At 45.2% G+C, this 22,855-nt stretch overlaps 1 protein-coding gene across 1 annotated transcript in view; it reads right to left on the bottom strand.

Annotated features, from left to right (window-relative positions):
- The window catches only part of NBN (nibrin), a 429,498-nt gene that overhangs the window by 185,396 nt on the left and 221,247 nt on the right, over positions 1 to 22,855 (bottom strand). The window contains exon 7 of the mRNA XM_078687062.1: positions 16,913 to 17,103. Within this exon, the coding sequence (XP_078543188.1) occupies positions 16,913 to 17,103 (191 nt within the window). The remainder of the gene's footprint in view (positions 1 to 16,912; positions 17,104 to 22,855) is intronic.

Here is a 22,855-nt window from a genome sequence, read left to right as displayed (position 1 = left end):
GATGTCTGCACTACTCTCTTTTCATTCACAGGTTGCTGCCGCCTTCCCTGACAAACACCCAGGTCAAGGAACATGCCATAGCACCAGGAGAATTTGGACTCCTCAGGATCTTTGATCGTTCAAGTCCCCTTGAGCCACGTTGGAAGACGCCAAAGTTGGTGGAAGGACGTAAAGGCCGAACTCACCTTCATCACTATTTGGAACTTTGGAACTTTGAAACTTTTAATAAAGAAGACCTTTGCTAGAAAATACCCCTCAGCAAGAGTATAGGTCTAGATTAGCAAGATAGCAAGTCAGACGTAGTTTAATTGTTTAAGCCCACCCGGTGGTGAATCGGTTAGACTCGATTCTGACATGCATAAGATCACATATGAGAATAGCAAGAAGAGAGATAAGAAGGAAAAGTACTGCAAGGTATTACGCAGTAGATGTATAGTTACTTTGATCATCCTTTTTATTCTGTGCATTGTTATAATTGGTGTTAGTTTATTGCTACATGTTTTCTTTCCCATTTCCTCACATATACACTCTTCCAGTAACAGCACCGCAGAGCACACATTTAGTGACCTGCCTCCCCATGAACTGTCATATCGACTTGCACTACGTAACAATACCTTTATTCGAATGTTACACCATTCTCATCAGACCAGCAATACGACCGATTGCTGGGTATGTGGCCAAATGCCACCTTATCAAGAGACGAAGGGAGTCTTGCCCTTCTACCCTTTACCGTTCTCACACAATGGTTCGTGTGGAGCATGGTTTGCTCTAATGACCTCAATAGATAGAAGGTACATAGCTTATCCAGGTGGCTGGATATACGGAAACCTGAATAAAGTAATGAATGAAGCATGCTTTCCAGACAAAGACGGATTCCCCCAAAGAAAGGGATCCGATTTAGAGAATGAAGAGTACGAACAGGGAAATGCATCTGTTAATTTTATAATGTTAAACGTTCAGCCCAAGCAAAATACAGGTCCACCGTTTATATCAGTCCTGCCAGCAAAAGGTGATTTATGTGTTAGTAAGAAAGGCTCAGTACATATGGGACACAGCAAGTGTAACACTGTAGTAGAGTTTGATGATAACGGACTATCTTCTTTCAAAACATCACGCCATACCTATTTCATTTGTGGTCAGACAGCCTATGTACATCTGCCCTTAGACTGGGGTGGGACTTGTTATATAGCATTCTTATTGCCACCCGTTTTTCTAGCCCCATCAAATTATCATAGAGATTCACGACTAGAACATGTTAGACAAAAGAGAGAGACAGATTCTGCAGGTATCGATCAGACTGAAACAGCATGGGAGCAATATACAGATTTCAACAGAGGATTCTTTTTCTTCATAGGTCCCATCCAAAACAGTAAACTGATACGCAGGTTAACAAGGACTCTTGAAACAGTTGTAAATATAACTGCATCTGCCCTGGCGAACTTGACCCAGGAACAGTCTGCTATTAGACTTGTCGTTCTTCAAAACCGCCTCGTTCTAGACGTCATCTTGGCGGATAGGGGCGGAGCTTGTAGAGTCATCCGATCTAGTTGTTGCGTTTTCATCCCAGATAATGCACCATCTGTGTACGAAGCTATAACAAGACTCCACAAGATTGCTAATGCCATACATCAAGATCCAGGCACATGGACTTGGTCCAGTTGGTTCTGGGGTGTAATATCTGCATGGGGATGGAAAGTTATATCCTTCCTAGGAATGGCCCTACTTATGGTATTTGGTTGCTGTCTCTGTCTGCAGTGTGGTCCGGCGATTTGCGGCCTGTGTGCCACTGCCTGTATTCCCCATCCACGTAAACAAAGAGTTAAAGATGAACAAATGATTCTGTATGATGAACTATACGGTCTCATGAATATAGATGTATCCTAAAGGGTTATGTAGGGAACAAGGAGGGAATGAGGAAAATGATATTTTGCCTAACCAAATATGTCCTCTACATATACCCTATGTTACATGTCATGTGCATGTCACCCATGCATATTTCCCGTAGTGGCCTGAATCACTAGGCCTCTGCAATCATGTCCTGCATTAGAAATACCAGTCATCAAAGTCTCCCAAACATTAAGTTAGCATAAGGCCCATGTATTTGCATTGCATTGTGCACTTTTAAATAAATATGTAATGAACCCATTTTGTGGCGCAGCCCGAGCCACTTTTCTGAAATAAGGGTGTTTCATGACTCCTGACACACTGAAGCTGCAGTTACGTCCCTCCGACCTCGCTAGAGGCCTGCCAAGACAGTATTATGAATAACAGTTATCTGAGGAAAAGTACACAGAACCCGTCCGAGGGAGATAGGCCTAGCCATCCTGTCTCCATTTAAGTAAATCACAGTGCTTGCACCCATAGAAAGCTCATGCAACGAATAAATATGCCCTCTCTGTCTTTTAGTGACGAACAACCTTTGCTTCTTTTGCTTGCTGACTCTAGATATCAGTTGTACTAGATGTGCTGGTCGCCTTGACATAAAAGATCTCTCTGCTAGGTTGAAAGTCAGCCTCCTCCCAATTACACGTCAATTGCACGTCATGCTCAAAGTTGCACAATTAGGGCACAGTTCGAGCTGGTCATGCCAACTCCTCCTCTAAGTACCCACCCACCTATGACACCTACCTATCACCTCGCTATGACTCATCAAAGTACACACCCTCATGTACACCCACATGTTCTTATCTCATTTTCTGTCTTGCGCCTGCTCCTATGTACAAGGAGTAAAAAGTATATAATATAATGTTTTGTTATTAAATGTTAGAAGACTCTTCCTGAACCTCTGTGGTGATGGAACATATTCTCCCTTTGACTCGAGTTATTGGAATAAAGCCCATTTTAACTCAGATACCACGGACTCTGCCTCTCACTTGATGCATGCTAATTGTTAATGACTAGAAATTATGCCAGGGTAATATTTTATTTACCACAGGTCACAGAGTACTCATCTGCATTTTGAGGGAGCTGACACACCTGAATAGGTTCTGTCCTGTCATTACACAAATTACTGATTACTCCCCACAGATAGCCTGGCAGACAGGGCTGGGATGAAAGGGCAACTGTGTAATTCAATGAGCTGTTTTGAAGTCACCCCCCACTTCAAAGGCACATTTGGGTATAAGTACTCGGGCTCTGATCCTACCAGACAGCACACCACTGGATCTGTGAAGAAATCTTTCAGGAGTAATGACTGCTGTGCGAAAGGATTGCCGCTTTGCTTGACTGACTGTTCTAAGGAGCTGCTTCACTGCTGGGCTGAGCTGCCCCTGCTGATCTCTGCCCTGCCGAGTACAAGGACTGGGCTCATCTCACTTGAACCCTGAGTGTGTCCAAGGGCTTGCCTCCTGTTTTCTGAAGTCTCAGGGTCATAAAGGACTTCCTGCAATTATGCTGGTGATGCTGGACTCTACCATCTGTGAGTTCTACCCTTGCCAGAGTGCCCACTCTAATCTTGGGCCTCAGACGTGGGTTCTGCAGCTGTTCCTAGTCAGCAAGTTTAGACTGACCCGAGAGGTATAGGCTCAGATTCAGGGGCAGCTCAAAGATCTCATCACAAACATGGGTGGATTTCTTAGAATAAGTCAGCAAGGCACTAGAGGGCTGGGCGAGGCGCAGCAAGATTGATGATTATTCAGGGTTGTAAAACTTGATTTTGAAGGAGCACAAGCTTGATATTTGTTTTTCAGAGCTGTGCCAACACCTAGTTGATAGCAAGTAAACGGACGACCCAGCAAACTTGCTGAGAAGGTGGACACCTGGGTCAGCACCAGAGTTTCAAGTAGGCATCTGGTGGGGACTCTCAAAAAGGTTGTCAGGCTTCCCACCAGAAGAAGGAGGGGGAGATAATAAGACAGTTCTCTAGAGAACAACAAAGCAGTTCGCAGGGGAGAGAGTATAATTCTCATTCCCAATCTGGCCACCAGAAGAAAAACTACCCTGAAAAAGGTCAGCCGCCCAAGCCCATCAAGTGCTTTGAGAGCTACGAGTATGGGTACTACAAGGGGGACCCCAAGAGTACCGAAGAGCACCACCTACCACTAGAAGAAATAATCCAGGGGTGGCTAGTGTAGTGCTGGGGAGGGAGGGGAGTATTACACAGTTAATGGGGGGGGGGGGGGGTTAGCTGGGTTACAATAGTGACCCTGGGCGACAGTGAAATGGTTCCTAAGATCCATATGCCCTCCAATACTGCTAAGTATAGGCAATGGGTCACCACCAATGGGCAAGGTGTTGAGGTTCTGAGGGATACAGAAGCCAGCATTACTTTGGTAAGGAGTCAGCTGGTGTCCCAAGAGCAGGTAATTCCAAATGCATTCCATCAAGTTGTGGTGGCCGACAACAGAGAGGGTCATTATCCAGTGTCCCTTGTTCCCTTTGAGTGGGGGGATACAGGTCTTCTGAAACCTTGTTGTGAGCTTTGCCATGCCTGTGGACTGTTTATTGGGTAATTACCTTGAGCACACTATCTAAAAGGAAGTAGGCCTTGAGGCTCATGTGGATATACTGGGGTTACCTGATTAGATCTGTGCAGCGACTAGGTCCGTGGCTGCCCAGTACAGGAGTCAAAAAGGGCTGGAGCTTGGAACAATGGCCCAGCCAGCTACAAAAAAAGGGGAAAGGCAGAGGCCATGGTAAACCAGCCCCTGAATGTCTTCCCAGTGAAGTGGATGGGGCACCTACAGTTGCTACCCTGGAGCCCACTGAAGAGGGAACTGCTTCCCCTGGACATATGTCTACTCTTGCTGAATGGCATGTAGAAGGAAGACCCACCATGGAGGAGTTCTGTAGGGCAAAGAGGGAGTGTCCAACCCATGAGGGCATGTGGAAACAGCCTTAGGTCATAGCAGCAGGTGATGTCTCTGGAAGTTATCACATTTACTGGGAGTACAAACTCCTTTAAAGTGAGCCTACGGCTCCTGTGCTTGAAACAGCAAGAGCCATGCTGGTCCCCCAAAAGGGCCTTCCTACTAGAGCTGGCTCAAGAGATTCCCCTGGCAGGACACTTGGGCCAAGAAAACACAAGTTTTTTCAACCAAAATTCGGACCTACTCAGACGCATTCTGGGAGGTACCACAGAAGAAAGTGGGCTTCAGGCACTTTGAGCTTCTGTACAGGCACCCTGTTAGAGGACTTCTGAGTCGGGCAAATGAAGGGTGGGAGCAAGCTCCCAGGAAGACTCCCCAGGATGTAGTGAGCTACATGCTGGCCTTCAGACGCTAGATGGCTAAGTAGTGGAAGCAAGCTTCTGACAACTTGGAAGCCGGTCAGGCTGTGATGTAAGAGTTGTATGACCAATATTTTAACCTCTGTTGAATTACAGCCTGGGCAGAAAGTGTAGGCGATAGAACCTATAGAACCAAAGGCCTCCCCAGGACCATTGGACTGGGCCCTTTGAGGTGATTGAGAAGAAGGGCAAGGCCATCTACATATTGGACATTAAGACCCCCAGACAACCCCACAGGATACTTCACGTTAATCACCTCAAACCCCACTTTGAGAGGTCTGAGATCACCACGCTGCTGGTGACAGATGGAGAAGAGGAAGAGGAGAGGAGAGTGAAACTCTCCCTGATCTCTAAGACTCCAAGGAGAAAGATGGTCTGTGGTGGAGTTATCCTTTCTCCCACTATAACTCCTGAGGAGCAAAGGAACTGTCACCAAGTGTTGGGACAGTACTCCTCTCTGTTCTCCCTTATTCCTGGAACTACCCACCTGTGTACCCATGATTTGGACACAGGGGAAATCCTCCCTGTTAAAAATAAATCTTGCAAGCTGTCAGATAAGGTGAGGGCCAGCATCAAGGGAGACGTCTCTATGCTGTTGGAATTGGGTGTGAAAGGACCCTCCATTTCCAGTCCTGTGGTTCTGGAACCAAAAGTGGCCCACGGGGCACCACACCTGAATGAGGTTCTGTGTGGATTATATATAGGGCTAAAATCTGTGACCAAGACTGAAGCTCATCCCACCCCCTGGCTGATGAGCTCATTGACAGGTTAAGGGCTGCCCAGTACATAAGTACCTTTGATCTTATATCAGAGTCCTGGCAGATCGCCCAGAGAGAAGGTGACAAGGAGAGATCAACTTTCTTAGGACACCTGGACGGCAGTAGTAAGATAGAGAATATCATGGCCTGGGAGCCCACCCAGACTGAGGTCAGAGCATTCTTGGGCCCCACTGGGTACTACAGGGGGTTTGTCAAGGGATATGGCACCATTATTGTCCCCTTGACCGAGCTGACTTCTAAGGAGCAGCCCAGAAATATGATTTGGACAGAGGAATGCCAAACTACATTTTACTCCCTGAAGCATGCCATGTGCACAGCTCCTGTGCTCAGGACTCTTGACTTCTCCACGTAGTTTATCGTTCAAACAGATGCCTCAGAACATGGCATAGAGGCAATTTTATCACAGCTAAATGAAGAGGACCTCGACCAACGTGTAGCCTTGATCTCTGGGTTACTCCTCAGGGAATAGAGGTGGAGTGCTATAGAGAGAGAAGCTTTTGCTGTGGTCTGGGCACCGAAGACATTGAAGCCATATGTGTTTGGTACTCACTTTCTGATTCAGACTGACGAAAGGCCCCTCAGTTGGCTCATACAAAAGAGGGGTGAGAATCCAGAATTGTTGAGGATGTCCATTTCCCTAAAGGGAAAGGACTTCAGAATGGTACACAGACCATGGGTAGACCATGCCAATGAACGATCGAGCTTTTCTCGCCTTAGTGAGGAGAACTCCCTAGCGTTTGGGTAGATCTCCCCATTTTCAGCTGCAGGGGTGCGGAGGAACATGTGTTAGACCTGTCATAGATAGGGTGGTCTTCCTCCTTTATGTTGGTCTTAGGACTTTGAACATTTTACCACTGCTAACCAGTGCTAAAGTGCATGCGATACGCCCCTAAACATGGTTACATTGGTGTATACCTGATTGGCATATTTAGATTACATGTAAGTTTTTTGTAAAGTGGTATCCCAATACCCAGGGTCTGTAATCTAAATGCTACTAGTGAACCAGAAGCATTGATTGTGCCACCCACAAAAGTAGCCTTTCAAACACAGGCCATTGCAGGGCATATGTGTGCAGTTTACTGCCATTTCAATGTGGCATTTAAAACCACTTGCCAAGCCTTAAGCTCCCCTTTTATTACCTATAGGTCACACCTACGGTAGGTCCTAGGTAGCCCTAAGGGCAGGGTGCTGTGTAACTAAAAGGTAGGACATGTACTTTTATGCTTTGCGTGTCTTGGTAGTGAGGAACAGCCAATTTAGTTTTTCACTACGGTGAGGCCTACTTCTCTCATAGGCTAGCACTGGGAATTCCTTAAAACACTTTTAAACTGTAATTCCGGATTAGAAAGGAGTAGTAGGTAAATCATGCTTCATATCTTTGGAATGGTAATGATAAATCCTCTTGAGTCGTGAAGTTGGATTTAACATTGCAATTTTAGAAATGCCACTTTTAGGAAGTGGACATTTCTCTGCTCTTAACTTAGCTCTGTGTGCCTGCAGCCTGTCTTTAATACACATCTAGGGGATATTTAGCAGCTATACTTTGTGCATTCCCTCTAGACAGCCACAAACACACAAAGGGTGTGTGTGACAGAAAACTCATCTGCATTCATCTTCATTCTGAAAGCCTTCATGGACAGGAAGTGGGAGGCGGAGCTGACACTTACATCTGAATGGGCTATGTCCTGTCCACACACAAAAGACTGATTATCCCCCACAGCTTGCCTGGCAGACAGGGCTGGGCTGAAAGGGGAACTGTGCACTTCCCGGAGCTGCTTCAAAGTCATCGCCCACTTCAAAGGCACATTTGGATATACGAACTGGGGCTCTGTGAAGAACTCTGCCAGAAATAAGGACTGCTGTGCAACGAGGATTGCCACTCCGCTTGACTGACTATTCTAAGGAACTGCTTCACTGCTGGCTGAGCTGTCCCGCTGATCTCTGCCCTGCTGACAACAAGGACTTGACCCATCTCACTTGAATCCAGAGTGGCTCAAAGGGCTTGTCTCCTATTTTCTGAAGTCTCAGGGTCCTACGAGACTTCTCGCAATTCTGCTGATGCTGCTGGACTCTCATCTCTGAGGTCTACCCTTGCCCGAGGTGCCCCCTCCAGTGAAGTGGCTTCTTCAGCTGTTCCTACATCAAAATGGACACAGTGACTACTTTGCGCCGATCAGAACCAACGCATTGACCTTCTATGCAGGAGCCAATCAATGACATTGCCTCGACAGACTGCGAGACTCGACATTGACGCATTATCTACATCGTAAAAGGGGTTTGACGCTGAAGCTCAACAACTTTATGGATCGATGCCAGCGATTCGCCTCCATCCACGGGATCGACAACGATGCAGTGCCTCTCCGACAACTCGTATCAAGTCTTCAACGTCGATGCATGCTTCATCCAGAGTACTTTGTCAGCGGCACCTGTCTAAGACCTGTAGCCGCCCTGGCCTCCATCGCAGTTGGCCTGAACTTTAGATTTACCCAGGTCTAGCGGGACTCAAGTAATCCTTAGCTTTACTGACTTCTAAGCACTATTTTGGTTTATTCCTTAAAAATTCATAACCCGGTTTCTACTTATTCGATTTTTGTTTTTTTGGTCTTGATTTACTCATAACATTATTGTCTATTTTTCGAAGCCTGTGTTGAGTCTTTTTGTGGTGTTTTCATTGTGTTACTGCATGAGTGTGCTGCACAAATACTTTACACATTGCCTCTTTATATAATCCTCAATGCTCTGTGCCAAGCTACCAGAGGGTGAGCACAGGTTATCTTATAGTGTATAGCTAGCTTTCCCCGTCTAGAGTGGTGGTTCCTGCTTGGACAGGGTGCATACCTCTGCCAACCAGAAACCCCATTTCTAACAGTTCACCTTTCACAGATGCTCCGCAGGGATTAAAATTTGATTCTGAAGAGCCCAATACGAAATCTGTTAGCTAGCGCAGACAGCTGGGACCAGTGAGTACTCACCACGTCTGGATGTGATATATTGCTTTCATTTTGTACGTCTTTATCAGGATTGTGTTGCCTAAAATGAGAATGTAAAATGCTCTTAGTGCCAATGAGATTGCTGTGAGCTTCAGGTAATTGATGTGATAAGCGTGTTTTTTTGGCATCCAGGTACTCTAAACAGTCATGTGGCTGAGATGTGATCAAGTGAAATGTGTGGACCCGGCTGTGGAAGTTTGTTGACGCAGACACAGAGTGAGGCCTTCGTGGTAATGGTCACTTGCGGCTGAGGGTCCAGAAATATTTGCTGCTCCACCACAAGCGAGTACACTGAGTACTAGGTTCTAACAACACTAAATCTTTCTACTGACCCACTGCTTGCGACCATTGCCTCTCTAGACATTCTTGCAGTGAACGCATGTGACACCTTGTGTGCAGTACTACAGCTATGTATTAAGCTATCATCCAATAACAGGACATTGTTTCTGAAAAAGAGGGATCAGCTTAGCTTTTAAAATATGATAATCATCTATTGAATTGGAGAGGCTTTCCCTGCTACCGATGGAGTTTAACTGAGCTAGAAAGATTTGGAACTGCCATGGCAGGAGAGCTATATTTTGGCATTGAGTAGTGTGAATCCATATTTGTGTAACAGCGACAATGGTTTCTGAGTGTGCAATATGCATTGTACCTGGCTGCTGCTCTTTTATCAGCCAATCATCCAGATAAGGGTAGTCACAAACGGTATTTCTACACAGGTGTGCAGCTACTACCACTAGAACTTTGATAAATACCCTTGGGGCTGGTGTGACCATGTAGGGAAGAACTCTGAACAGGGATTAATTTCCACTTACTTCAAAGTGCATGTAATGTGATGAGCTGGATGCATTTGGATATTAAAGTATATATCCTTCAAATCCAGGGACATCATGGGATGCCATATGCAGAGAAGCAGAAAAGCAGAATGAAGCACTGTAGGTGGTCCTTTTGAAGTGCTCTGACAAGATATACAGGTGGAGGAGCCCAGGATTTAGTATCAGTCACAAAGTTTCATCCTTTTTGAGGACTAGGAAACACAGGGAGTACACATCTTCTGCAGGTGTGGGGGTACTGGTTAGATGGCACTTTTTGCGAGGAGCGCTTGAACTTCCGCCTTAAATAGCCATACGTGGGTTTGACTCCCTGCATGGCAATGAGACGGTATGTTTGGTGGCGCGGAACTCCAGACTTCAGGCAGTACTCCTGGTGTGTCATCAGGTGAACCTATTTGTTGGAGGTTATATCTTTCCAATGTGGAAAGAATAACCTTAGTCTTCCCCAGACAGATGTGGGGTGATCGGGGGGAATAGCGGGTGAGTCACTGCTTGAAGATAGAGGTGTCCTTGATGGAGGCACCCCTACCTCTGCTTTCCCCAGTTGCATGGAATTCACCTCTAGTGAAGAGACCCGCTGTGCCCTGAAAGAGCTGCTGTTTCAGGCATGCCCACCGCTGAGAAGGAACTGTTCTAGAACCTACTCTCGCCAGCTGCGTAATAAAAAAGGCAGATGTGGATTTTTAGGTCTGCCTGGTGCCCACGGCTTTTGCAGTCCCTGTGTCCTTTTAACATTTTTAACAGCATTCAGTCACCTTGTGGGCCAAACAGATGCTCACCATTGAAAAGGACACTGATCAGTTGATGTGGAAGTACTGGGCTAAAGGCAGAAACCCTGAGCCAAGCAGGACAGCTTAAGGAGAAGTAGGTATTAGCTTCCCTAAAAGCTGTGAATTTTCCATTCGAAATCAGTCTACATTCAGAGGCTAGTTCCTGTCCCCTCAGGAAGGAGCTATACCCTCACCCCCATTTCCCACCAATGCTAGTGATCATACCGCAAGAGCACTGGCCAGAACTTGCAATCCTCCATTGTGTGGCTGCCCCTACAACCAGCAGTTTCCCAGGACCATCAGTCTTTTCACTCTTTGTCTGGAGGAGGATCATCCCTGTTGTATCCCTGTTGCTTGTGCTGAGGCCATTTTCCTTGTAGAGTAGCCCACTAAGAAGTCAAGAGAGACATGGACGCCTGTTATAAGCCATGACACCAGGCAAGCGTTTTTTTAACCTATGGGGTAACAACCATCTTATTGGCTGGGTCTTTAAATTTGTTAGAGGTAGACCAGATCATTCTCTTCAGCGTGAAGAGGTACTGCACAGATCTTTCAGTGTTTCAACTAAGAAGTTGTCGTCCTACTAAGAAGTTGTCGTCCTCCTTCACCAAGTGGAGCTTAACCTTATTCTGCTGCACTGACCTCTAGATAACTAAAATATATGTTTTAGCATCATCTGGAGGAGATGCCATGAAGGGCTAAAGCTCTAGGGGCCAGATGTAGGTAATTCTAATTTACCGATTCATAAATACCGAATTTTACCGATTCGGTATTTATGAATCGGTAAATAAGAAGGTGGGAGATGTAGGTACATTTTTATTTTCATTTACTGAATCGGAAACATTCGGTATTTACCGATTCGGTATATACCAAATCGGTATTGCCCATTGATTCCTATGGGCCTTGAAGCCCATAGGAATCAATGGGCAATACCGATTCCTGAAAGGGTGCAGGGGGTGTCACTTTGACACCCTCTAGCACCCCCAATACAGGCATGTGTGACATGTGGCACACATACATGCCCTAAGGGCATGTCTGTGTGTCACATGGTATTTTACCACACAATAGGATTGGGTGGTAAAATACCGACTCTTAAGGGCCTGTGGCACTCTTAGGAGTGTCACCTACATTTGGATTTACCGAATCGGTGAAATTACCAATTCGGTATTTCACAGAATCGGTAAATTTACCGAATCGGTAAATTTACCGATTCTGTAAAATAATGGCCCCTACATGCCGATTCCTGAATACCGGTCGGTAACGGCCGAATTCGGCCGTCACCGACCGGTATTTCCTCTCCTACATCTGGCCCTAGATTTGGATCTTCGTGACAATCAATTTGATAGCGCCCATCCTGGTGTAGAGGGATTATAGTAGAGGTAGTGGGGTTCTTACGTACTGCTCTGATTTATATTACAGTTATTGTGATAGAGAAGCTGGTGGAGTTGGAGGCCATGGAGTTGGTGGTTGAGTGGGAGCCAGAGGCTGTGGCTGATCTTTCTTGGACCTGACCTTTTTGGAGATGAGACAGAACTTGAGCGTGGGAGAAATTTGTTCTTCCAAGGTGATCATTCTCCTTTTCCCTGGCTGATATGTATGGGAGTCATCTTGCAGAGGCAGTCTAGCAAAGATCTTCGCAGTTGAGGGATGAATGCATATCTTCCTCTGCCTCACAGTGGGCACCATTGTGAGCTCAATGGTGAGAGGAGGCTCACTTGAGTCTGTCTTTATAGCTGGATTTGGAGTTGCCTTCGGAGCGAATTGCATCTCAGACACTAGTTACTTTGAGCCTAGGGGTCAAACATGCATGGGATGGTGCCTAGGCTCAGTGCCCCTTTGTTCAGGCTTTTCTGTAGCCGAGTGGGTCTCTAGAGAAGAGCGGTCTCTGACTCCATAATGGACTCGAGGGTTGGTGCTTCTTATGGCTCCCTCAGGGGCTGTGCTCAGCCTCTGTAGGAGGGAGTTTGAGGTCAATATCAAGGTTTCAATCCTCAGGACATGTAAAACGTAAACATAAACGTGGTTACTTATATAGCGCACGTATCACCCCCGCAAAGGGGTCTCACGGCGCTTGCTTAGGGAACCCGTCCTGGTATTCCCCTGTGAGATAACCCCAGGCAGGGTATCCGCAAGGTGAAAGCCAGGCATCCCGCCGCGAGGGGCCGTAGTGGAGATTAAGCAAGCTATTGCCCAGAGTCGCAGAGTGTGAACCCGTGAGTCGAGTAGGCACCGAAGCGAGAATTATCGAGTCCGTGGAATTTTTAGCCCAAGACCCGCCGAGGCGGGGAATTGAACCCTGGTCCAGGACCGATCTCAGCTTCCAGGTCTGCCGCCTCTAACTCATGTGGAGAGATAGTTTAGTTTTATCGATTTGTAAAGCACATGGTTACACCATTGGTGTGTCCCAGCACTAATCTGGACTTCTGTGTGGAGCAAGCGGGGAAGCTAAACTGACAGAGTGTCCCCAGAACATAAAGCGACTCAAAGTATTCCAGTTTGAAGATGGGAACAGCCAGGTCATTAAACCCTTGCAAAAACTACTTTTGCACAGTTCAGTTTTCAAAATCGCTGGCAAAGAATTCTAGCTCTTGACTGCGAGGGACCCAAAAGAACGAGCTCCCATCCTAACTTTTTGAGTTCTTAGCACAGTGACCAGGGATATTCCTTTAAATCTTAAATTGTGAGCCAGTAGGTAAAAGGATAACATAGAGCAAAGGTATCCCAGACCCTTTTTCCATAAAATTCTGTGACAACAGCACATGGCCTTAAAAGTGATCCTCTTCTTCACAGAGAGCCAGTGGAGGGAGACCAGAGCCTTTGCAAGAGATATTCTTTTTGGAAGGCTTAGGACTAGGCGAGCGGACGCATTTTGAATAGAGTGGAGCTTGGTTAGGCCTTTTTTGATGCTCCCAGATAGAGAACATTACCATAATTCATCTGGGATGTGACTACGGCATGAACAATAGTTTTTCTGGCAGTAATCGGTAACAGATCTAGGAGTTTCCTTAGGACTTTGAGAGTCCGAAACATTTCCCAGCAACCTTCCATTTTTGACTCTCAAACGTTACTTTGGAATCCAACTACACCCCTAGATTTTTAACTTCTGCTTTTGGGGCAGGGGTTTCACCCACAGCCTTCGGGCACCATGCTGATGACCATATAGAGGGTGCTTTCCCCACTATCATTTTTTCGGTTTTGTTGCCACTAAGATTTAGGCACTGGTTGGACATCCATAAGGCTAGCTCTTCAAAGTATAGAGAGAACTGATTTGCAAAGAGTCCTGAGATAGGGTGACAATACGTTGCGTATCATGGGTATATGAAACGCCAGCTACACTGCCTTTTTCCACTAGTTCTGCAATAGGGTCTATATAGAGAATAAATAAAGTAGGACTTAATGCCGAGCCCCGAGATGAGGGCACAATGAGTTAATTATGTCCTGTGCTCTGTGGAAAAGTGATTTCTTTATTTTCGACCTACAATCCGTCAGAAGACAGGACCTCTGGGCTCTGATGTTTCTGCACAGGCTAGAGACCCAACTTCATCATGAGTTTCTTGAGGTCTTTGGGACCGAAGAGGTCCGGGATTTGGGATGGGTCCTGTCGCTTCATCTTGTAATTTGTTCAGCAGCATTCACAGTGGTAATGGATTGTTTAATTGCACTTAAATGCTTTGCATGCCAAGCAGTTGGATTCTTCATGCCCTGGACTCAGGAAGAGGGTACAGACCGGATGTTGGGCTGACCGCGAGCATTTGTAGTGAAACTGGCCTTCCTGCGATTGAGCCTGATGTAGAAGGCCACGTATTGCTCTACAATTGAGGGAGAGACACAGAAATACTGTAGCTGTAGCCATAACTAGTGCTTACATCGTATGAGTGTTTGGGAGTATGGCAACAGAATGGCAATGCATTGCGAGGGTGCACTTGGTGCCCTAATGAGACTCCATGAATGAAGGCACAGAGATAGTAGATGCGCCATATAGGTCACTCTAATCCGCTTGTTATGATGTTGGCAAGACTGCAGGTAGATTGAGTTTGGTTAAATTACCATCGGCGGCAAAAACCTTACACTCACGACTCGACAAAATTGGGACCAACACTGTAAGTGTATCAGACTATTTGTTCTATTTAGAGTCGATTGTCTGACGTAATTTTTTTTCTCTGAGGGTGTGACAGGAAGTGTTAACAGGAAGAGAAAAAAAAACTTACCGCCATACCCTGAAGGAAATCTCCCAGGGTAAGGTAAGACATTTTATTTATTTTACAGAAACAAATTCCAGTTTTGGGAATTCATTCTTGTAAAATAAAAAAGTTTCCTCAGCAAAATTTCAGTACTTTTCCGAGTAGCAGCCGTGGTGGTGCCTCCTTCAAAGGCATATGGAGCTCCTCTAGGGTGGCGGAGAACTCTGTACCTGTCAGGCGGTGGTCCGTCAGGGCAGCAGAGGTTTTACCTTCACTCCCCTGGCAGACATAAGGCCAAGTGCCAAAACTTAAATCAGGTCCTAATATGTGCACGCTGAATGCCAGCTCACCAAATGTGAATGTTTATGATGAGTAATGAATAATCTGTCTAGTGCTGAGCTATGTGAAGCAAGTTGTTTGTAATATGGAGATCTAGTAGTAATGAAGATACTCATGTATTTCTCTTGTTTATCTTCTTGCAAATCTGTTAATAAGTAAGAGAGAATTGTGGCAGCTGTCCTTTTTTGAGCTTATTTTTAATCTACTGAGCTCATGGTGGAGCACTACTCAGCATTACGTCTAAACTGGAATCCCGGAGTATAAACTGCTAAACAGCTGATGTTTCTCGATTACAACCCAACAAGCAGCTGTATAAATGAAATGAAAGAGAGAACAAAGTCTATATGGCACAAAACATCCACCATTATTCAGACATAATTAGAAGACTGTAGACTTTCAAGTATCTTGAATAAAAATGAATTTGCTTTATGAAAATGCACCGGACATTTTGTTTATTGATAATAAATCCAGTAAGAACCACCTCCTACAAACTCCTGTTGCTAGATCCCACTGCCAATTACTTTAAAATCATCATAACTTAAAGAATGGTGTAGAGCCAAACTAGATATATACATGAGGCATGGAATAGATCATATATCTCTCCGCTTAACCAAATTAACTAATTACACACCTCCAAAACACTGGTGAAATCCTTTAGCTGGTACTCTCTTCTGCTCAGGTTGTTTCTTTCTTTTACCGTGCAAATTCTGTCCATCTCTTCTTCTCCTACCTCTTCTGCTTCCTATTAAACCTCCATTACCCCTGACTTCCTTAGAATATACATTTCACTAGAATGTTGTACGGCAAAACTATACACACAAGGGTAATGGAATTTAATACACGGTGGTCATCTTGGAGTGGGGTCTTCAGCCTGAAATCATTGAAGTCACCCTTAATGGAACACAATATGACCTGAGAAGCGCAAATAGAAATAGTGTATCTGGACGTATTACAAGCTTCCCAAACCAACTGTACTTTTACAAGGGATATTTGAGAAAATAAAGGCAGTCATTACAGCTATACCCAAGAGGTCTGGAGACACAAGGAAATTAAGTTGCAGCAGCAGGGATTGTGCCCTTTTTGGAGTATGCAAAAGAGGGCAGTCACCAGAACCACACCACAAAATATTACACAATCCAGAGCTGGCTCAGATTTCAACAAGAGATTGCACAAAAGCAATGCATTGAAGTGGAGTCTATCTATGGGCTGTTGAGGTTGTTTGATCAAAACTAGAAGCAGGCATAACAGCTTCATTAGATATAGAATATGAAATTATTTGGCATTGTTTGTAATTGCTAACAATGGTATAGAGACTGGTCTTCGAGGTGTTACTTGAGGACGTGCTGAGACTGAGTTACCTATGGAGAGGTGGAAATCAAAACACCAGATGGCATGTTGAGTTTATGGACATTAAGGAGAGAATCTCTATTTCTATGAAGTGTTTAAAAGGAGATATTGCTCCTTTACATCTATCATTATATTTGCCACCCTCCACCTTCCCCTTCAAGTCTAGAGCAACTGAAGGTAAATAGATCTATGGTGCTTACATTTTACATCTGAGTATAATTAAGCCACACAGTAGTCAAACATCAGAACTGGAATGTCGTACAAGTGGTAGATTCATGGTCTTAAATCATGATTCTTTTCTGCTAAAGAGCTGAAATAAAGAGGATACATGCTATTGTTTTGTTTTTGAACCATATCACATTGTTCAAACAACACACATTGTAAATAGAGTTGTAGAAGCCCTAAGAAGAGTTAGGCATCTTCCACATATGATTTAAAAGTATTACCTGTGCAGCACGGCTGTAATCGAGTCACACCATTCCTTTGTAGATTCACTTATCAAAAGCTGTGAAATTGCATATCCTGCATCAATTACACAAGTGCCAGGACTATCCAGCAGCGGCATTTCTTTACTTCCTTGATGTAAAAGTTTGGCTTCCCCTCCTCCAAGAGAAACTGCTGGACTGAGTTTCTTATGCTTCGGAAGAAAGAAAAAATAAATATGTTTTGACTTACTTGTGAATAGTAAAACTAACAAATGATTAAACTTTTAAAGAGCAGCACATATGTAGAAAAAAAGTCAACTTACCTTTAAGGGCTGAACCTTATTGTCACTACCTTTATTAAACTGAGAATAACTTTGTCATCTAGTGTGGGGAAGAGTAACGGTTTTATAGCTCTTAACATATAACTTTGTGTGATGGTATGCCTGCTTCATCATTGGTACAATTCCCTCTCTGAGTTACGTTTGAGGCCCATCAGAAAGCCCACTTCTCTGACACAGGTTCAGGTACCAAAGGTTGGGTGATCTACATGAAGAAACGAATACTCTAGGCCCATCAAACCACTTTTGATAGCCTCAGTGCCTGTGATGACGGACACCCTGATTTCTTCCTGGAGCACCGAACTGCTATGAAGTAGGTCCTGCAGATAACAATTAGCACCCCCTAGTGAAGCCAATGTAACATCAAATATATAATCACATCCTTTACTGAGCCTTTAAGCTGGCTGATGTTCTTCGACTTTGGCCACTAGAAAAACCTCAGCCAGTTGCTCTTGTTCCTTTACTGGGTACTCGTGAAGAACTCTCTGGCAGACACCAGAAGCCAGAAATGTTGCTGCAAAGTAGTTGGAGAAGGTTACAAGGACCACAGGCAGTAAGGTCAAGCCTGATTCAGCAGGATAATTATGGATTCAAGACTCTGTGATATTATGAGGACCCTTTGTATCACAGACGTTTTACAAAAGTATACACACTCTATAATGTCTGAGCCCACGTTAGGCTATCTTCTAAGGATCATAGGCACCTTCTCCTCCAAGAAGTAAAGTTATCAGACATGTTGTTTAGAGGAGTTGCAAACACATGTATGGATGGATGACCCCAGACGTAAAATATGGGTTTGACAACTTCCTGGACAAATCTCCCACTTGTGGGATTAGTGAAGATACCTAATCAGATTGTCTACTGTGATGTTAGCAATCCTGAAGTGGGGAAGGCTAACATGAATATGAAGTGCTGCACACCCGCTCTCTCAGTCAGGTCCACCACGGTTTCGCAGAACTGAATAAAGGGCCTTAAATAGATCTCAGCCGATGGAATACTCCGTCGCAAACGAATATCCTGTCTACCATATTACGATCTCCATAGGATATAATGGGATCATAATACGGAGGACGGGATATCCATCACATTTGTGATGAAGTATTTCCCTCCGCCAAGATCTAAATCAGGCCTAAAGTGTATCCTGATGTGAAACAGAGCAGTAGTGTTGAATCCACTACTGGTATGACCGCGTTCGATCCTAAAAAGAGCATTCAGCTGCAAAATATTTCTGTACGTAGATTTATCACATTTGTCTTATAGGGCATTGATAGAGAAATCCCAGTGACGAGCTGTCACCAGTACTGTGAGGAGTCGATAATGAACCTGGGATGTGGACGCAGCATTCCACCAAGTAGTTGTGAAAATGTGTACACCATTCAAAGCTGGAATCAATGAATGGTGGAATGAGTGGAACGGAATGAGATTAGTGTTCAGCAGCTGATTCCAATAACCCACAGTAAGGAGTTTAGGTGATCACATGTGGAGCTTGGCACTGAACACCATACCTAAACAGGATGCCTGAAGTCCCAGAAGCCTTTTGACCCACTAGGCTGTCACAGTCTTATGACCATGAAGTTAGCAATTGTCTGACAGATCACTGTTACTCTCTCTGGAGGAGAACAGGCTTCCTTAAGGCTTGAGGTCAAAATTGCCACTTGGATAGAACCAAGGAGGATTTTAGGTAGTTCTCTAAAAAACAAGCTTGAATAACTAGACTGGACTCTCCATCCTCATTTGGTTTTGTTCTTATTAGGCGGTTATAAAGGTTTGAACAGCAAACGCTATTCATGACACTCAATCAAAAATAATGGTGAAGATACAAAGGTTCAGCAATGAGACCAAATGCCAATTTCTTGTTCTCGTAATGACAATTTTACAATGCAAAACAGAGACAATTTGTGCGCCTCTTGGATTGTGTTCTTGGAAATAGACACCCAAAGGATTCTCAGAAAACAGTAACCATAGCTTTTGTAGTGATGGCACTAACCGCAGGGCAGTGGGCAATGAACTCCGCTCAACTAGCGGAGATTTGTTAACTACGCATCAGATTTAAAACACGGAATTCATGCAATAATTCCGACTCCGCCACGTAGCAGAGTTAGCTACTTCACGCACAATCCTTTGATAAAACAACTTTACCGATACATGCTAAAAAGCATATAACCAATTCACAAAAGTGAACTTTGAAAAATACCAGGCAATGAGAGAGGTGATGATTTTGGCGTCACCCCTAACTTAGGGGGAAGGCAAGCTGATGCCTTGAACACAAAGATCATATCTTGCTGAACAATTCGGTGGTGGTCCTATCCTCCTAGGACAATAAGCAATGTTATGGGCAAAACTACAATGCCAACCAAAAGGCCCAGCAAAGCATTATGGGCCGAGATTCTAGAGTGCAGTGAATATTATAGTATTAGCTCTCAGCAGAGCCTGAGAGCCTGCCCCTTGAGGAATGTTTTGATCTTGGATACTATACAAAAGGTCCCACCTTTGTTTTTTAGTGAATTTGTAAGGTTTTTAAAACTTTTACTTTCTACCTGTAACATTTGAGTGAGTGTGAGTGGTTGTATAGGTCAGTGAGTGGGTGAGTGAGTGGCTGTATGGGTCTGAGAGTGGTTCTGTAGGTGTGAGTGTGGCTGTATGGGTCGTCGGTGGATGTGTGAGTGGCTGTATGGGTCTATGAGTTGGTGTGTGAGTAGCTAAATGGGTCTGTGAGTAGCTGTAAGGTTTGGTGATTGGGTCTGTGAGGGGTTGTATGGGTGTGTGAGTAGCTGTGCTGGTGTGTGACTGGTTTTGTGAGTGGCTGTATGGTTCTGTAAGTGGGTGTGTGAGTGGCTGCATGGATCTTTAGGTGGGTGTGTGATTGGCTGCATATGTGTGAGTCGTTTTCTGAGTGTGTGAAGGGGAGGCTGAATCATATGCGAGTGTCAGTGAGTGTGTGATTGGTTGTATGGGTCTGTGAGTGGGTGTGTTAGTGGTTTTGTGGGTGACTGGTTGTATGGTGTGTGTAGGTGTATTAGTGGTTGTGTGGGTCTGTGTGTGTATGTGAGAGTAACTGCTGTGTTTGAGGGTCTGGGTGGGCGTGTCAGTAGCAGTGCGAGTGACTGGGCCAGAACAAGCCTCACCTGCCCTTTATCCAACAAGAATCCAGTTTTGCACAAAATGTCTATTCAACTGAAGTACTTTCTACTGCATAATTAGTAAGTGATATTTTGTTAGATAATAACTAGTGCATATTCTACACTACGCCTGCATAATGAACCATGAGGAAATGTTTCCAGTATGCTTGTGTGAATGTAATTTCAGCTGTGTGATTGTTCCTTGAGCGTCCCGATTCACAAATCTGTGATAACATGAATCCTCATCTAGAGAACAGGACAGGACTACAAAGAGGGGAACCTCCACCAAACAAGGATACTTCCTCCTGACTATATGAGGTAAGTGCTTTGTTGTTTGGCGGAGATATCTTTAAAATTCCTCTGCATCAAGAAAGAGTCATTGAAATTAGCAGGAAACGCGCTCATTGGCCTTTTGGTAAGGTGTCCACAGTGTGGGAAAAGGTAGGAAGAACTCTGCATACAACTAAGGAAAATGGAACGGGGCAAAACGGGCAGACCTTGCAGATGATTTTAGGCATTTTCATATTTAGGGTAATTAAAAAGGCGACCCATTCACTCTGCGCTCAAGACAAGAATGAAACTACTCATCACAGTCACTACAGATCAGATGGCACTCCAATAGATCAACGATGCATTCACCTCCATTGAGGATTTCACATTGTTTTTCAACATGGAATACGACAGGAAACACACTTGCTTTGCCTTTGCCAAGCCCAAGAAGTCAGGATAAACTGTGCTTTACAGAAGTGGATCTTCAGCTTGGGCACCTGTGGTGTTTATATTTGTAAGTGCTTCTCCTTGAGGTTTAGTTTCTGTGAAATGAGCACCAGGGTCAGAATGAAACCTCATTTTTACTAAGAAAAATCCACAGTTTTGGCGAAAATGTCTATCCAACTGGAGTACTTTCTACTAGTTAATTAGTAGGGGCTACCTTTTTTGGGAAAATGTCTAGTGCACATTCTACACTACAGGACCACAAGGTAATGTCTCCAGACAATGTCATTGTTCCTGCAGCGTCTTCTTCCATAAATGTGTGATAACATCAATCCTCATCAAGAGAACACAACAAGAATACAAAGACGTGAATTTTCACCAAACAGAGGCACGTCTTCTTAACAATATGAAGTTAGTGCTTTTTTGTTTGGTAGAAATGTCCTTGTATTCCTCTGAATCAAGAACGCATCACTAAAAGCGGCAGAAAAAACCCTTGAGGGCCTTCTGGTAAACTGTTCATCAATGTTGAAAAAGGCGGGGAAAACCTTTGCATACTACTAAGGCAAACTGGCGGGCCAGATGAGCGGAGCTTGCAGATGATTTTAGGCATTTGCATACTGAGGGCAATTAAAAAGGAGAACCATGGACTCTTTACAATTAATCAAGGGTAGGGGGCAGTGCGGACCACCATACCCAGGCAAAAATTAATGGGGGAGGGGGGCCGCAAGGCCACCCCTCTCAGCTGATTTCGGCCCTGGGGACCCCGTCCCCAGGGCCCGACCTCCTGATTCTGGGTGCCCAGGACACCCAGTGTGCAACATTGGGGACTGTGGGGGAAGCCTCAATACCCGTGCGGTCTCTGATGGCCCCCGCATCCAGCAGGAGCTGGCATTGCAACTGCATGCAGGGAGCAGCCAAAAATGCTGCTCCCTGCATTTCGTAGCAATTGTTTAATCTGTTTTCCTCCCTGCTTTAGAACGAGCATGAAAACAGATGAAAAGTCCACTCCCACAGATGGCAGCAGTTTCCCTGCTTACTCATACTGGGAGCAGACTTATAGTTTGCTCTCGCTAGGTGGAAGCTGTCAAAGTTCCCGCCAAGCAAACGCAAACTGCTATCTCCCAAGGGTGGGCCCCTCTGGAGATAGGGACCCGGCCCCGGGGAGGGGGGCTGGCTGGTAGTTCTCAGGGCAGATATTGGCTCATTTCAAAGGGCCTGCCCTGGTGAGGTAGTGGTCCCAAGGCTGAATACAGCCCCGGAGGAGGGCCACGTGACCATCCTTCACTCGTTACTTTGTATTTTTTGCCCGGGGAGGTGGTGGTCCCAAGGCCCCAATTGGGCCAAGAAGGGGGGGCCCACATGGCCCTCCTTCAATTTACTGTTCTTGCCCTGAGGAGGTGGCAGTCCCTGGGGCTCCTAAGAGCCCTACGAGGGGAGTTGGCCTCTCTTTTCCATAACTCGGACCTGTGGAGGTTGTGGTCCCGGGGGCATTTAAAGGCCACAGGAAGGGGGCCATGTGGCCCACCCCCTTAATTTTACAAAGTAAACCACGGGGAGATGGTGGTCCCCAGGGCTTATGGGCATAAACTGACGTTGGGGAGGAGAGCCGCATGCACTCCTCTCCCCTTTTGTTTAATATACGCTTGGCCCCGGGACCTGGCCCACCCGTTGCCGACGTTCTAAAAAGCACGGGAGACCGCGCTTGTTTTTTTCCTTAAATTTTTGCAGCAAATTGGTGAATCCGGTGATTTTCACCACAACATTTTTTAAGATGCTTTTTGGCCCTGGGGGAT

The sequence above is a fragment of the Lissotriton helveticus genome, chromosome 4_1 (genome assembly GCF_964261635.1).
Source record: "Lissotriton helveticus chromosome 4_1, aLisHel1.1, whole genome shotgun sequence".
Classification (NCBI taxonomy): Eukaryota; Metazoa; Chordata; class Amphibia; order Caudata; family Salamandridae; genus Lissotriton; species Lissotriton helveticus.
Note: the sequence above shows the minus strand (reverse complement) of the source record. Positions and strands in the feature narration are given on the sequence as shown.